General features: G+C 33.7%; 1 protein-coding gene across 1 annotated transcript in view; it reads right to left on the reverse strand.

Moving 5' to 3' along the window:
* Positions 1–218: 218 nt before the first annotated feature.
* Roc2 (Regulator of cullins 2) overlaps positions 219–18283 on the reverse strand; it is a 115509-nt gene continuing 97444 nt past the window's right edge. The window contains exon 2 of the mRNA XM_088237900.1: positions 219–610. Coding sequence (XP_088094026.1) covers positions 429–610 — 182 coding nt within the window. The 3' untranslated portion in view covers positions 219–428. The remainder of the gene's footprint in view (positions 611–18283) is intronic.

The raw sequence follows: 18283 nt of genomic DNA on the forward strand, positions 1-18283 counted from the left end.
AATAGAATAAAACAACGTGTAAAAGTGTGTCTGCTATTAGAATCGCAGCGCCTACACTGTCGTCTGGTGTCGGGGGGACTGGGGAATTCCACGCCAGCACCAACCGGCGTAGTTGTAAATCGGCGTAAATCGAACCGGCGCAAAACGACGTTTATTTGTACTGGCATCATACAAAAGTTGAATAATCAGCATTTTATTTACATAAATCATTACACAGCTTTTTCCAAAATGATTTTATTTTACAAGTAAAAGTACAACACATTACCATTTTCAGCACTCTTTCTTGAATGATATTCTACGACTCGGTTTTTGAGTGCTCCAATGATGGTACTGAACATCAAGACCTGCAAGTTTTTCTATCCCTTCCAGGAGTTTCCTAATAGTTCAGTCCGATTCCTTCTTCCATGGTATTCCATCTTCGTCGTTCCTTACTTGCCCATCCTCTGGATAGACCACTCCTGCTGACACAGGGGGCACCTGTTGTTCTGCTTGACCCACAAGGACATGCAGCAGTAGTGGAAGCTGTGGTTGCACTCTCCCCAGACAACCACGCAGTCCTGCTTGCCGTAGGAATCCTTCTTGCTCTCAGCCTGGCAACGGAGACAAGCATCTGCAACCAAAACAAAAAATAAATTAATACCTTACATTCAATTCCGCGAATGTCGTTTACACGTGGACAATACAAAATTGTCCTATCCCAGGACGAGCAGGCTATCTCCGGGGAACAATGATTGCCTCCACCATCGCACGCGGTCGTATTATTTTTGTGTGAACGCGCACGGACAAGACCTTATGACAATAGCGATTTGCTCGACAAGTACATGTCGCTCCCGCGCACTTTTGCTGGCGAAAATGGAGACATATTTTTAAAATTTAGTTTGTCCTTTGACAATTGCAATACATCTTGTTATAAAATAAATAATATTTTGCATGAACTCGCTCGTAATAAACGCCATTTTCGCAGCCCTCACGTGTGAACGAAGACCGAATTTTCGTATTGTCCCAGCGCAGCGTTCTGAACTGCGCGGTCGAGGCAGTTCACAAAGCTCGGAAAAGACTATATTGTAATATCTATTGTATTGTCCACGTGTGAACGGCCTTTAAGACTAGACATTTCTGCCAAGAAGACATTGATATAGTAGATATGTCAATATTACAATACTTATATGAATGGATTAAAATAATGAATTCGAAGAGAGTTCAAATATGAGACGGATATAATTATGTAAATACAGAAATGTTAAGAAAAGGTCACTAAGATAAGTATGTTACGGAACAAATTAATAATAAAATAATATTTTAGACAGTTTAAATATCGCGCCTCCGGAATACTAGTGGCACAAATCAAGAAACTCAATTTTACAGGAGAGCAGTTTTACCAACACCAGCGTTATTTGCAAAAACAAAAGAACAACGTAATCTTTACTCGCTTGCGCTATCTAGTTTTAAATGTGCCATTAGTATTTCTTAAATATGAAAAAAAAACAAAAAGTCTCAATTTTCATTTTTCTTTAAGGTCGCATAAATATTTTAAAGAATTATGCCGTTAATAGTGCGGATAGGAAATATATCCAGGAACATTTCTGTATACTTAACTCAAAACAATTTTGTACTTGTGCCATTATTATTGCTCATGTGTGATATGTAGGAAACGCGAATGGAAACGTAGGACGTGGACAGCTAAAGAAGACTTGACAGGATCAGATGAATCTAAACTACGATCAGGTCAAAAGTTTAAAAGAATCGAAGGGCATAAATAATTAAATTAGCAATTTAGATTTTTTTTGTAACCTATGAAAAATAATGGATTACAAAAATACGCAAAATCGCGGAACATACGTGGGGTGATTCGGATACTTCTCAATATGAAGCACCTAGATTTAACCTTTGAACGTCACTTCTCCGGCCACTCTGTACTCGTATAACTCCCTAAAGGTTGAAATTCAGTATTTGTATCAAACAACTTTTTTATCAAAATTGATGGTATAAAAAGGACTTATAAAAAATGTCGATGTACCCGTACTTACTATAAACTCAGAATAAGTCCCTCTCCTAGCACAAGCGCTTGTCTCATATTTGAGAAGAACAACATTAAAAAAAAGAAACAAAATACTATTAAGTTATAAAAACTGTAATACGTGTAAAGTAATTACATATCATATATAAAATAAAAAATCTAAATAAAAAAATTGAATTAAAATAAAATTACCAATGTATCGTTTGTAAAAAAAGGTATTGATTTGCGATGGTATCGGATGATTACATTTTTTACGCACATGTGTGTATGTAAATTATTTTCTAGCACGCAAATGGGTAGCCAATTATCGTTTGCTCAGAACAAATCGAACTCAAATTGAAATATATTGAATATGTCGGTGAAGATTTGTTGGCACAAATAATTAATATTACACAATGAACGCGTTGTTAATAGAAAATAATAAGACATAAAAATTAGAACCAGTGATTCGACAAAAAGGCGAATCGGTGCCAAAGGTTTGATGAAGACGAGATGCAGAAAACGTTAAAAAAGCTACTTACTTTATGGAAATAAGTTCTAATTTATTTGGGTGCGTTCCATCATCATCATCGTAATGTCTCTATGGTGGTGCATATGGCACTGGATTGGTACTCCGATTGTAGCGTATCTGCATCCTTTTTACGCGAGACAATGATATTGACGGAAGGTTCCGGGTTCGATTCCCGGAGAGAACACAAAAAAATAAATGTGATTTTTCTCAAGCCTGGGTGTTCTGTGATGTAATTCACCAATGTAATTGGGCCTCCTGGCCTGTTGTGGTGCAAAGAAATAGAAAAAGAAATAAATAATATTGCAGGGTAAACCCATCTTTGAGACAAGTATTTCACGTCACGTCCACCCTGCCAGGAACGATCCCGGGACCCCAAGCGTGGTAGACGAACGCCCCAACCAATACACTTACGAGACGGACTTATCTTCACTTGATTTTCATTCTCAGGATTTTTACCTAAGTTTTTTAACTTCTTGATTCTGTCGATAATGCAAGTCTCAGCCTTACACATTTCACGGATCTCGACATTTGTGCACCTATGTATCATACATCGTTTTATCACAAATTTGCCTGAGGGATCGCATCTCGACAGCATTTAACCTATTTTCATCATTGTTTTTCCAATTCCATACTTCACTCCCATATATTAGAGTTGGCACTAGAACTTCATTGTGAAATGCTAGTTTTGCCTCCTGCGATAAACATTTGTTTGCCAAAGTAGATTTCAGTGCGCCGTTCACCCAGTTCCCGGCACTCACCCTCTGTTCAATATCTTTCTCAGTCTTTCCGTCCCTAGTAAACATACTTCCTAGATACACAAATTCTTCTACCTGATTCAGAATATCTCCGTTCACACTGATTTCACATTTAGTTATATTTTCATCCCTTTCAAAAACCATAACTTTCGATTTATCAACATTCATAAGCAAATCGCTTTTCTTGCATACATCGTAGACTTTTGTTACCAAAAATTGAAGGTCTTCCTTGCTGATAGCAAGAAGCACGGCATCATCAGCATACAGAAGACAGTAACAATTATATCACCGATTTTTGTTTCGATTCTTAAATCTATCAGTTCTTTCATACAGTTATCAATGTATATGTTGAACAACCATGGTGACATTACACATACCTGTTTGACTCCTTTAGTCACCTTAAACCACGATGTGAATGACCCATTCACATTCACACATGCTGTGCTGTCCTTGTACAGACGCAATAGCCCTTGTCAGGTTATCATTCACTCCATACTCCGATAAAACCTTCCACAATTTCTCTCTGTCAACTCTATCAAATGCCTTTTGCAGATCGACAAATGCTTGGAAAAATTTCTGGTGTTTAGCCAGAAAATTTTCTGTCATATTTTGCTGAGCAAATATTTGATCCATACATCTTTTTCCAACTTAATTTAGGTTTCCATATACATTTTACATATATTTTTTTGTTATTTTCTTTAAATAAATAAAACATAAAATAAATTAAACTTTGTGAATGCCTAGTCTTTCATACACCTTTCTTGAAACGTTTTGCCTGTCTGGTCTGTCGTATTAAAAGCAAGTTTAAAAAAAAATCTATTCGAAGTTATGCATGCATCCCATTAATACAATCACAGTGGAAGTAAGTTGCAATTGAAATATACAAGCTGATTTACCTATGAAACTACATTCCAGCTAACTATAAATATACATTTATGCATGCATTACGTAAAACCTTATCACATCGGTGGGTGTGTGGTGACGTTGATTCCTAATTGCGATTGTGACCCGTGCACCGCAGTTTCCAAGGCGCACTTTGCCATGCAATAAACCTGTCGAGTTATCGCGAATATCACGGTTTTAATGGAGTGAAGGAAAATAACTTCATAGTTCAGTTATGGCTATTGATCGACAGTCAGTTGGGTGTCATTCAGCATAAAGTATTTTATTGATTGGAAATTGTTATCAAGGACAAATTCATCCAATAAAGTACGCAGCAGAGAAATTTCAATGATCGAGGAAAATGAAACATCATTGGCTCCGTTGCATCGGCAGTGGAATTGCAGGGTAACTAAATCGTTTTTGCTACAACGAAGATATGGTGATCAGTCCAGGAATAATGAAAAAACCAAAAATAGTAACACAAACCGATTTGCATTAAGGTGTCGGCCTTGTGTTGAAATGGTCAGCACATTTGCCTGCCATGCAATTCGATTCCCGACATGGTAAATATAAAATATTTATTTAGGGCCCAAAAAACTATATTTTCTGGCTACAAAATGAATGACCAGAATCTGATACGAACATCGAATGTTAAGCATCTGGGCTTAGATTTGTGAGCACCCCGACATTTCATAAACACATGGAGACAATCAGTGGTAATGCATTGAGGTTGTTAGGATTTGTTCTGCGTACTGCGAAGGTTTTTGAAAATACCCGCGTACTGAGAATTTTTCACAACTCCTTGGTGCGAAGTAGACTCGAGAGTGGCTCAATGATTTGGGGGCCACATGAACTGAAGTACTCTCTTATGATAGAGAAAATCCAAAATAAGTTTCTGAGATATCTCTACATAAGAGAGTGCGGGTATTATCCTTGGCTCTACCTGACCGAGTTTCTCCAGGGTATGCTTGGCTACAACAGTTTAGAGAGTAGAAGGAATGTGTATTTGACTACTATCGATTGTTGCGCGGTATGATCAATAATTCTGAGATTATGATGAGCATTGGTTTACAATGAAAGCATCCACCCCTTTCCCGAAACTGTTCATAAAGACTTGAGTCTTTCTTCAGTTTCGCATATCAATATCAATTTTTAAAAAACTAACTAAGCGAAAATTTAATATTTCTTTACAATCAAACCACGAAAATAACAAAACCAATAAACTTTAAAAACTTTCATTGTACCCCTCACTGCAGTATTGTCAGTTTGTGATCAATCAAATACACATGGTCAGCACAATCACCTTTTTCTAATTTCCCAGTATGACAGTGGAGGAATACAGTGCATTGGTTTGTATGTTCCTGATAATTACCTAAGACAGCGTCTGCATAGATTGTTTCATATTCCAATATACACGACCAACCTGCGGGTGGTTATACCTGTTGGAAGGGATACCGCTATGCTGAAAAAAAAATCTCTGGATGTGGATCAGTTCCATGTATTCGAAGGGGTTTTCCGGAACAGGATTCTCCTACTATTTTGACAAGAGTCTTTATATGTATTTTTTGTCTTTTTGTAATATGTACGTCTTCAATTTTAGTTTGTAGTGTATGTATTATTTTAAATAAATTAATTGAATTAAATTGAATTTTAAAGGGTGTTTTAACACTAGAATATTTCATTATTTCATTTCATATTACCAGACGGAATACGAAACACAGAGATTTGAAGGATAAACGAAATAGGGGACATAGGAAGATGGAGACGGTAAAGGTGACCAGAATGGCAGAATCAAGGGCAGGAAGAACAGCAAGGGACAGTTTAAATCAAGGACAACCTCTTAACAGGGATCGAAAACGGGACCTCATGCACGCTGAAACGGGAAACAGCTACACTACGAGCCTTAAGCTTTCTACCATTAAATGTTATAGTTTACCAATAAAATGCTATTACCGGCATCCATTTGATTTTTTACACGACACTTGATGAATTAATGAGCAAAAATTTCAAATCAATGAAATGGTGTATTCTTTATTTATCCAGGTGTGTCAATAATACATCACGCATTCGTGCATGCGAGACGTCTCAAGTTTCATAAATTATAGTAAATTGAAGATAATAAATACGTCATATTGTCAACATACACTAATCATAAGTGCACAAGTTGACAAGCAGTGCAAATATGTACAGAAAAAGGAAGAGGTCAGGTAATAAAGATTTTATTTTGGCGGCAAAAAGGTGCTCAAGGATTTTTATGCCCCTTCCCACCAGCCAATCGAAATATTGCATCGGGTGAATACACATTTAAAAAGGGAATATTATTTTCACAAATAATTGACTAATCTGTGATTATTATTTCTCTTTGAATATAAACAATTATAATCCTCTATTTCGTACGTTTAAACGGTACAAGTCAAACAAAGAGAAACAATAATATCTTTGCAATATTTCAGCATTATTGCGTTAGTGTTCACATTTTTAAATGTATGCATAATTCGCACCTGGGCGACGATGTTGAGTCAAGTATGCAGAAATGATCCTGAATATATTTTCTATCCACGCAATCAACAGTATAATACTTTAAAATATGTATGTGGCCCGAAAAGAAAAAATGTCAAAGTTATACGATAATATTTGATCAAATTCAAGAAATAATAGCGGCACAATAATTATGCCATCAATGTTCCTGAAAACATAAAAAAATAGATTGAACAAGCTTCGCGTTTGTAATTGCTGATCAGTTTATTTTTAAATGTGGCACTGTTATTCCTGAAATGCGAATTTTAAATTTTTTTATTTAGAATATTCGAGATTTATATTTTTATGATCCATTTCCGTATCTTCCTTGTAACTTGCATGATGTTGACAGTTATGAAGGATTACTGACCGAGTAATGTTTTATTTATTTTTTATTTTCGGCCTCGTGGTGTAATGGTCAGCGCGTTAGTCTGCCATGCAAGAGGTCTCAGGTTCGATTTCCGACATGTTTGATACGAAATATTTATTTAAAGGGTGTTTTACACTAGAATATTTCATAGTCCCTGGACAGGTACCTGAAGCGAAAGACTGATAATCTTACCGTCATGTAACAAAAATGATCAATATGGTGGGATTGCAGTACCAACGCAGTGCCCTATGCACCATTAGGTGCGAAAGGGAATGATGAATGTTTTATGTTGCATACATACATGCGTCTATAAAAACATTTCAGTAAATCTGTCTTTGTTTCTGTACAAATAAATACATTAATATGAATATTAAATATGAACCTTTGACTACCATTTTTAATGATTAATCTTATCATAAAACGAGAAATTTTCAGTAGTGTCAATAATCCATATAAGGCGCGATATGTACTTTGCACATGTGCGAGATTATAGGGGATACATTGGTTTTAATATGAATACCTAAGAATAGATAAAATAAGATCGTGTACTCGACACTTCTTGAAATGGGCAATGAATTTAAAATGGGTTCTTGAAATTTCTTGGTGACTGTACTTGGTCAAAGTTTTAGTAGTAATTTATGAATTTTAATGCAATCTTGATTGAATAGAGCAACACCTGCTTCGCTAAATTCATAAAGTGACGTTTAACGTTAAATTTCGTAATAAAAGAGTGATTTGTGCAACGTCATTATTTAAAAAAAACACACGTAACGAATTGCGATATTTCTAGTTAAAATTTATAATTACTAATGATAATACTTTTTTCCATTTGACGTATCAAAATGTTTTTTTTTAGTGGCATTGTATGAAAATGGTTTTCTAATGTATAATACCCGTGTTGTAATTATATCAGAGGTGGCCAACTAGATCACACGCGAGATCATATTTTTATGTTCGGTGTACGTGCGATCTTAACTTCGACCAATCATAATTTCCCTATCAGCACCCAGTGCATAGGGCACTGCATTGGATCCCCAATTACAGCGTATCTAGATAATGTTTTTTACAGAAAAGGTTAGGTGATCAGTACGCTTCTGGTGCCAGTCCAGGGACTATGGAATATTGCTTTGTAAAATCAAATGTTTCACATCCACTATACTAGGATTCGAACCTTGAAACTCAAGGAGTCGAAAATATTATATCATCATGATCGTAGAACTACTAAGCATGTGATTTAATTCTGCTTTACACAAGAGCGGTTTAATTTTGTTTACACATTATGTTACAACTTAAAAGCATATTATTTGATACTAAGATAAGTTACACAGACTTTTTTTTCAAACCTGGAATATATTTAAGCATTTTTTTTATTTTCTTTAATTTTTTTATTTATTTATTTTTATTTACGTTTAAATTTTATTGATAAACCCTTACGGGTTACATATATTTAACATAAGTTAATGATAATATTTTTAACATCTTTTGTAAAGGTTGTCTGAGTATTTTGTTTAGTTTTGTCTGGTAGTTTATTGTATAATTTTAGTCCCTGGTTTATTAGTCTCGACTGTCCTTGTTTCGTTTTAGAAGGTTGTTTATAATATTTTTCTGATATTCTCGTATTGTGTCCATGTTTAAAAAAAAGTTTTTCAAGTTTTAGTTCTTCGTCTACAATTACATTAGTGGCTAATTTATGAATGAATTTTAAGGATTCTAGTTTGAAGAGTTCAGTTACATTTGATTTCTTAGTTTGTTTAAAGAGTTCTTTAGTTGCTGTTAGATAGAGGAGGTTATATACTAACTTTAATATTTTATTTTGCTGTCTTTGTAGTCTGTTTATGTCATTTTGATATCCTGTTCCCCACAGTAGTTGCATGCAACATATTTAACTTTTTACATAGGCTTCGTACGTAAGATTTTTTCCGTTTTTGGAAGAAAGTTTTTGATTTTAAAAAAGACTCGATAATGTCGCCATTTTGCTAATTAAATTGTTGATATGAATTGTCTATGTCAATTGTCTGTCTATTGTTAGTTTTGAATATTTAACATGTTCGATTTCAGTTAGTCGTTCGTCATTTCTACTTTATGACATTTTTTTCTAGATTCATATAACCGTTTCAAGATAAAATATAAAAGAAAGTCAAATCGCATTTTTCGCAAATCTGTCGTTGTTCTACGATTACGACGACATTTTCACACTCTATACATGAACTATATTTTTTAACTTTAACAAACATTTGATTACAAAAACAATTTTGTTTCTTATGCGATATGAATAAATAGCTTAAAAAAGCGTGTAAGTCTTCATCTCTCTGTAACCTTATTTTTTAACCAAACCTATTTGTCTTTTCGCAATTGACAGTCCAAATAGCGACGACCAATCAGACGATCGCGATCGAGCAGTTGGCCACCGCTAGTATATAACAGATTAAACACTGTGTATAAAATAAGGGATCAGCGAGTCTCTTTCAAACAAGCTTTTAAATAAAGCTGCAGTGGGCAAATAAGCGGATTATAGTAATAATATATCTTATATTTATTTTTCGTAATAAATCCAAAGATGCATTTTGCTGCCCAATTCAAACAGGGTTTATCGAACTTCAACATATGAAAATCAAATTCGCCTAGAAAAACGTATTTATTTTGCAAAGTAAAAATTAAAGCAATCAAACAATAAGCTTTTAATTATATCTCGGTAGAAATTATTATAATTATCCGTAAAACAATATTATGTGACTTACGTTTGGATGACTTAAATCGTAGGAATTTTTGCAACCCTTTTTTAAATTATCGTATTCTTTATCGTCTGTGAAAAGCATTCCCTTAAAATACTCAAAAAACATTTTAAAACGTAAGGGTCTTCTTCCTACTGGTGTTTCCCAAACTAAAAACATTTTTATGTCAAAAAATCAAAGTTCATTATCATATCGATGTCTGGACTCGATGGTGCATAGGACACTGCAATGGTACACTGAAATGCAGCGCATATTGATTATATGTTAAATTAAGGTAAGGCGATAAGCCTTACGCTACATATGCCAGTCCAGGAGCATAAAATATTGCAGTAAAAGTACGCACTCCACACACTAGACAAAACCGTTTTAAGGACCGAAGGTATTTCTATCGGGTTCGTTCATACAAAAAGGTACGTTTTGTCAATAAACGAGTAACTTTATTGACAAAACGTTACCCTTTTCAGAGTAGTAGCTGCTCGATTATGGAATAATCTACCCGCTAAAGTCTGAGACGCCCTTTCTTTATTTACATTTAAATCAGGTATGAAATGTCATTTCCTGAATATAACATGGTATAACACTGGAACAACCCTGAGATCTGTCATCTGTCGCACTTTTCAGTAGTAAAATCGATCATTTATCTCCAATTTAAACAATTAAGAAAACATGCCGTTTTTTTAGAGATTTTAAAGTGAAATATGACTGTAAAAATTATTCAGAAAAGTCTATAAGATATATATAATGCCAGAAAATATAGCTTATTTACAGTTTGTTATTTTAAAAGGAATTCTAAGTCTTAAACACCACAATAATAAAATAAAACATAAATAAATAAATTTCGTTAGCGTTTTTTATTTACTTGGATTTCGTATGTTATTTGTTTAGTTCGTTTTGTTTAGATACTAATACAAATACAAATAACGCGTTAATATTAGTAGCTGCACATGCACACGTGCAGCTTGTTTATAAATATACGTAGAAATGTGGCATGGTCAAAAAATAAACGATGGAATAAGCTTAGTATAGTTATACTACGTCGTAAATGTTTTTTTTTTAGTAACCTTTTTCATATACCGGGTATAAATAGTTACACCAGGTATAGTCATTCTTTAGTATAAGGAAATTTAATAAGTAAGACTCCTTAAGATATATTATAAAAATCAACATAGAAATATTAAAGGAAGTGAAAGAGATAAAATATTTGGGGATTATAATAGATTCTAGATTGACTTTTTCCCAGAATACAAGATATGTGACAAATAAGATAGCAAGGAAGGTTTCTCTTATGGGAAGAATCAAAAGATATATAACTGCAAATTCGTGCAGGATGATTTATAACTCCATTATTGTACCTCATATAAATAATTGTAGTAGTATTTTGTTTTTGGCAACTGAAGGGGAAAAAAAAACTTACTGTTCTGCAGAATGAGAGTAATTTTGAGAAAAAATAAAATGCACCAGAATAAAGTTGATGCTGAAACAAGCAAAAATTATTTCAGTACGTCAACTAATATATTTTAATGTAATGTTTTTTGTTCATAAAATGATTAATGGTTATACATCAAAAGAGTTGACTCAAAAGGTTTTTTCTAATCAATGTGAACACGTATATAAAACAAGAAATAAACATGAAGTAAGACTACCATTTCGTAGGAAAACAAATACACGGAACTCGTTGATGCACCGAGCTGTACAGTTATATTATAAGGAAATACCATTAGAAATAAGAGAGCAAAAAAAAAAATTACATTTAAATGTCAATTAAAAAAACATGTGTTTAGCAGATAAGTTTTAAAAAGTAATCTTATTCGTGTTAGCTTTATAGAAGTTTTCTTTTTAAGTGCACGTATATCGTTTGAAAAATGTTAATAATTAGTATACGTTTTAATAATAATTAGATATAAGTTAATATTAGGACATTCATTTATTATGTTTGTACTATTTAAAGACAAAATAAAAAAATTTAAAAAAAACACCAAACAATCAAGCATATTATTGTTTACTTTGCCCAGCTGTATGAAACAGTACTCATGATTTTCTTGTTATATTACTTTAAAATATTTTTTTTTTTTTTTATAAATCTTGTATAATTTTCAGGTTTTTTTTTTTATTAATCTTGGGTAAAAGGAAATTTATGTTTTTAAAAACAAAAAAAATTACTAAGCCAAATATGTAAGTATTATAAATTTTTGTAAAAGGCAGATTTGCCGATTATGTTAATAAAATAATTGAAATATTATTAAAGAGTACAGGTAACCCTCCGATAACACGATCTTTAACAACACAGTTTCGCTCTAACACTATTAACATTTTGCGGAAACTCTCCTACAACACGGCTTCTTGTAACACGTTTGTGCATATATAGGTTTGTACATCATCAAAAAATTAAATTATTGGCATATTGGAACCTGGGAAATGGATCGGAGGTGACGGTTTTGGCAACATGAGTATTCAGGACGTTAAATATTTATATTGATAGAACATTAAATTGGCGCAGTAGATTTTTTGGAAATGGATTCAGAAGTACAAAATCATTTCGAGGAGAAAATCAGTGATGAAGATTGTGAAATAAAAAAAAAACTTCAAAGAAATCGCAAAAAGGCCCACCCTTGCAAAAAAAATAGATACTATTTTTCCGCTGAAATAAACCAAATGAGTTAAAAGAGTGCCTTTTTTCGTACAGGACATTCTACAAGGATCTTTTAAGGAGCAGGAAGCAAACCAAAATCATCGTTTTAAATATGGCGGAAAGCGCAAATGAAGAAAAACATTGAGTAAAGATGATTTATTTCTTAATAATACATACGGCCTAACCCAATTACAACAGTTATATGAAGAAACATTTGTACAAGAAATAATAAATAAAATAAAGGTGTACAATAAACATGATCATAATATAAGACTAACCCATGCCAATCCATTTTAATCTCACTGTGTTAATGGCGAAAAAATCTACGAAAAGCCGGAAGATCTATCCCAAAAAAATCCTAGTTGTGTGACGAATTGATTTATTTACACATTCTGGACATTGTAAATATTAACAAAAAGGCGGACTGTAATGGAAAAACGAATTTCATTCAGTTTCGTGATAGGTTGGGTATATTTGAAGAAAGGATAGGAACATGGAATAGATACCTACCTTTGATATTTTGTAAATGTTGTTCAATCTTAACCACTGGATGATGAAATACACTATGAATTAGTTATAGTTCTACATTATCTCTGCTATGAATTGTAACGATGTTTAAAACGACGCGCGACGAATCCAATAAATTTTTATGCAATTGTACTGTCAATTGTAATTGTAATAATGTACTGTCAAAAATATTGTTTTGTTTTAAATACAAATCTTCTAATTTCGAATTTCTTCTATCTAGATGTTAGGTAGGTACCATAAAGATGGGTCAAGGGAAAGATACGAAAGAAAGGTAATTGGCCTGGAAAAACATTGATATATGCTGTTATTTACTTTAAACTAAATTAAACTCTTTTACTTCACAAAAGTCAACAGATGGAAGAGTTGAGGAAATGTGGATGTTCAAACATGGGCAGAATGGTGAATGTTACACGGTGTGTAAAGTAGCTTCTCAAACCAGCCAATGACAGGTCATAAGCCCTGTCAATGCCTGGATTTCCATATTCCCTTCTCAAAAATGTTTTCCCTCTCTGTTGAAATAAATTTAAATATGAATAACTCCCTAGGGAGGAAATCCAGTCAGTCTGCAAGCATTTGGATATACACAAACATTGTGGAATCTAAAAATCGATTATATTTAAATGAATCGAGCAGCAATGAGAAAGACAATCGTTTACTCAAGATTCAACACATGTACAATATTTTTTACTAACAAAAAAAATGTTTTTCGTTTTTCGGGAACTAAACCCCCTTTTTATACTGGCTTTGAGTTTTTTATAACACGGCATTTTATAGGAACTTATCTACCATTTCGTAGTGTAGCCGTGCCTATCAACACATCAAAAACATCTTGAATCATAATTTTGTAAGGCCACTAACTAAGACATAAATCAATGGTCTCTAGAAGATTTCATTCAATTACGATGTGTTTTTTTTATGGATTCAATTTATTAAGTTTCGCCATTATTTATACGTTTGACTAATAAACGTACCGACTCTGGTAAGCCAAATACTTTATAATGCTGTGTAGTTAAAATCTCCAATTAGTATAACTCGTTTAAAGGCAGTACATACCCAACGATAAATCCTTTATTTATATGATACGATGTTAATTATATTCGTATTTAATTATCACGAAATTGTTTATATTGTGTCAAGAGCTACCGTGGGACTATTGCTTCTTGCAATTAATTAAAACAACACAATTTCGAATTGATCTTATCCCGTGATAACCACGAAAGGTACCAATATTTACGGTTATTTTATAACAGATCTTTTATATCGTCGTGATCGTAGAACAACGACGGATGTGCGAAAAATGCGACGCTGACTTTCTTTTATATTTGATCTTGAAGAGGTTTCACACAGGCTTTATATTACAGGTTTGAAAAAACTAAAGTATTTATTTATTTATATACACGCCCAATGGGCATTTTTATGGACACATTTATACATAGAAAATTATTATAACAAAATTAGAAAGACTCAATGGTTTATAGTAGACTTTGTGGGAGTGGAAGCGGGAGAGAGGTGTTTATAATTGAATTTGATTCAGTGGTCGTTTGAAAGAAGACAACTTGTTATCAAAGAAATCAAGACTGGTATGTTTGTTGGCAGACCTAAGAATTCTGGGCATAGGGGAATGAAAACCATAGTTAGTTCTATGGTTATCGGTATGAAAGAGTAAGTTTTGTCTGAGGTTTCTAGTTGGGGTATTTAATTTTTTTAAGCTCAGTAGTTCAGGCGCATCAAAGAGTGAGTGAGTTGAGAATTTTAAATAGAACTATAAGGTCGGATTTATTTCGACGGTCTTGAAGAGAAGATATATTCAAAGTAGTTTCTAACTCATTATACGTATATAGGTCTCTGGATAAGCCCAACCTACAGCCTATCTTTCTTAAAAATCGATGTTGAACTGATTCAATATTCTTGATGTGAACATCATAATATGGAGACCAGATAACAGAAGAATACTCTAGGTGCGGGCGAACTAGGGAACAGAAGAGAGTTTTAAGGGTATTGATATTGTTTAAGTCAGCTGTGCTTCTGTTAATAAACCCAAGAAGTTTTAAGTATATATAACTAATCCAAGTATCAAGGGATATACTTCTGTACTTATCGAGTTGTGACTATGGATGTAAAACTACGTAATTTTACCAAAAGTCGCGGTAAAATACCGTAATTTACGGTATTTTACGGTAATTTTCGGTAAGAAACGAATTTGACGTACTTATTTTTATTTTTGAAAGATATTACAAATACGAGTAGCTTTGTTTTAGGAAACTTTACATGCAAAAACCAGGTTTAGATCCATCTAGTGGTTGTCGAGATTTATTAGAAGTATGGGACGTTCAAGGTCATTCGGTATGTACTTTTTTCACTTTTTTTTTATAAAAAGGGTTTTTATGTTTTAAAACTTAACAGGATCGGTAGACATAGGGTCCTTGGTAAAACCTTAAGTTTGTGACCTTGAACGAACACCGCTCGTGCCGCAATTTTGAAAAAATGGTGCTTTAAATCAGTTTTTTGTGTAAAATTACGTCCCTGAAGGTTTTATAGAAAAAAAATATACGAAAGTCTTAAAAAATTAAATTTACTTAAAAATCGAACTTATTTTTTTTTTCGTAGGATCAATACTTTCCAAGATACACGTTTGAACATCAAATACATTTTATCGAAATAGCGGAAAAGCGCTATTAGCACTAACTTTCTACTAATTATTTGATAGTTAATCTACCAAAAGTCATCATCATCATCATCATTCCATGTCCACGAACCAGGAACCTGAAAAATGGTGGTTGAACGTGTCAACTACTACAAAACGTGGCGATCTTATTCAGGACTTTTCCTAAGAACAGCCATCGAGTTGGCTTATTCAGGACTTTTCTTAAGAGCAGCCATCGAGTTGAAAATACTCATCCAAAGTTTTGGTTCTGTTTTGACAAAATTACTAGGATCAAACAAATATGAACATTTTTTCAAAGAACTTTAAAATATTAGCCACTATGAATATGGTCATTTTTAATCGGGTGGTGGTCCCATGATAAGTAAGTGTCGTAGACTCACATATCAGAGGTTCGAGCTCCGCGACCTGCTCTACCACAACTGGATTCCCATTCTTGGCAGGGTGGAAGTGAAAATATTAATTTCAAATATATACCTCATTTTTACTGGGCTGGCACCTGAAGGGTAAGACTGTAGAATCACCATTAGATCAACAGTAGAATCACATGTAGAATCACATGTAGAATCAACAGTAGAATCACCATGTAAAGCGCCCTTGAGGTATTTTATTACGAAAATGGCGCTATATAAGTTATCCACAATAAATAAACTGATCACATTACCTCCTGATGATGAAACAACGTTGTATTTGGTTTACCAATGCAGTACCCTATGCACCACTGGGTGCGGAAAAGGGGATGATGACGATGACTAAGGTAAAGGCCTATTTTTACCATCTTAGAACAGGCAGAGCCATGTGAGATGTAGACTTTTCTAACCAAAGAATTCATTTTCTTTTTCTAATTCACTAGTTTTATATAGATTCCCTGGTATTAATTATGTATTCTTATTTATGCAATAAATTTATAAAATAAAAATATTTAAAAAACAGGAAGAGTTGCATGTTACTGTAGTTGAAATCCTGACGAAGAAACGGTTACTTCTCGAAACTGGCAGATATAGAAAAGTCGGTAAGTGGTTATTTTTTATTATTCCCTTTCCGCACCTAATGGTGCATAGGGCACTGCTTTAGTACACCAATAGCAGTGTATCTTGATCATTTTTGTTACATAAACGTAAGATGTTCTTACGCTATGGGTAATATTCTAGTTAAAAAACACATTTCAAAAAATATATTCTTGTCAACCGTGTCGGGAATCAAACCGGCGACTTCTTGCATGGTAAGCAAAAGCGCTGACCACTACAACACGATGCCGACTATATACTAAAATATTTTCTAACATTTAATAAATAAATATAATCATACATAAAAGTTCAATTTAATTAATTTATTAAAAATAACACACACATTACAAACTAAAATTTAAGACGTACATATTGTAAAAAGGCTAAAAATACATAAAGAGACTCGTCAAAATAGTAGAAGAATCCTGCTCCGGAAAACCCCTTCGAATACATGTAACAGTTCAACATCCAGAACGATGTGGTTCAGCATAGCGGTAGCCCTTCCAACAGGCTTAACCATCGGCGGGTTGCTCGTGTGTATCGGAATATGAAACAATCTATGCTGACGCTCTCTTATGTAATTATAAGGAACATACAAACCAATGCTCATCATAATCTCAAAATTATCGACCAAACCGCGCTACAATCGATAAAAATGTGTAGTCAAATACACATTCCTTTTAGTTCCTAAACTGTTATTGTCAAGCATACCCCGGAGAAACTCGGTCGGGTAGAGCCAAGGATAGTACCCGCACTCTCTCATGTAGAGATATCTCGGAAACTTACTTTGGATTTTCTCTTTTATAAGAGAGTACTTCAGTTCATGTGGCCCCCAAATCATCGAGCCACTCCGAGTCTACTTCGCACCAAGGAGTTGTAAAGAGTTCTCTTACGCGGGTATTTTCAAAAACCCTGGCAGTACGCAGAACAAATCCTATTATCTTCAATGCATTACCACTGATTGTCTCTATGTGTTCACGAAATGTCAGGATGCTCACAAATCTAAGGCCCGGATTCTTAACATTCGATGTTCGTAACAGATTCTGGTCATTCATTTTGTAGCGAAAAAATATAGTTTTTTGGGCCCTAGTGAAGGACGTGAATGAACACTTGAAAACAAACCTAAGTTTGTTTCGCCTCCCCCATTCAGATATATTAGATATATCCGCTTGGAGAAAACCAAAATTGCAGAAGTTGTCACCTTTGAGAATAGTTTTAAGCCATCCGCAAACAACAGAAAACGCGAGTTCAAAATTACATTCTTAATATTATTAATGAAAAATGAAAACAACAATGGACCCAGGTTAAAGCCCGCATACCCGCACTCTCTCATGTAGAGATATAAATAAACATATAAAATACGGTAATTAGTGACGTAGGACACGCAAAATGTGTTAAAAAGTGTAATGGCGAAGAAAATTTATGAATAATTGGCTAATAAGTGCCGAGATAAGTGTTTGTGGCGGGTAGATATCGATAATTGTGTATGTAAACACAGAATCCATTAGCACACAACATAGAAATTCTATATTTTTACATATTGTGTGAAATGTGTAAAATTATGTCAATATTATCGAAACTTGGTATCTATGAGAATTTTATTAACACTGTGGTCAATCATAATACATCATCATCGTCATTTCACCAATCGCACCCAGTGATGCATAGGTCAC

This window comes from Micrasema longulum, unplaced genomic scaffold (assembly GCF_059751315.1).
Source record: "Micrasema longulum isolate JH-2025_06_02 unplaced genomic scaffold, ASM5975131v1 h1tg001802l, whole genome shotgun sequence".
Lineage (NCBI taxonomy): Eukaryota > Metazoa > Arthropoda > Insecta > Trichoptera > Brachycentridae > Micrasema > Micrasema longulum.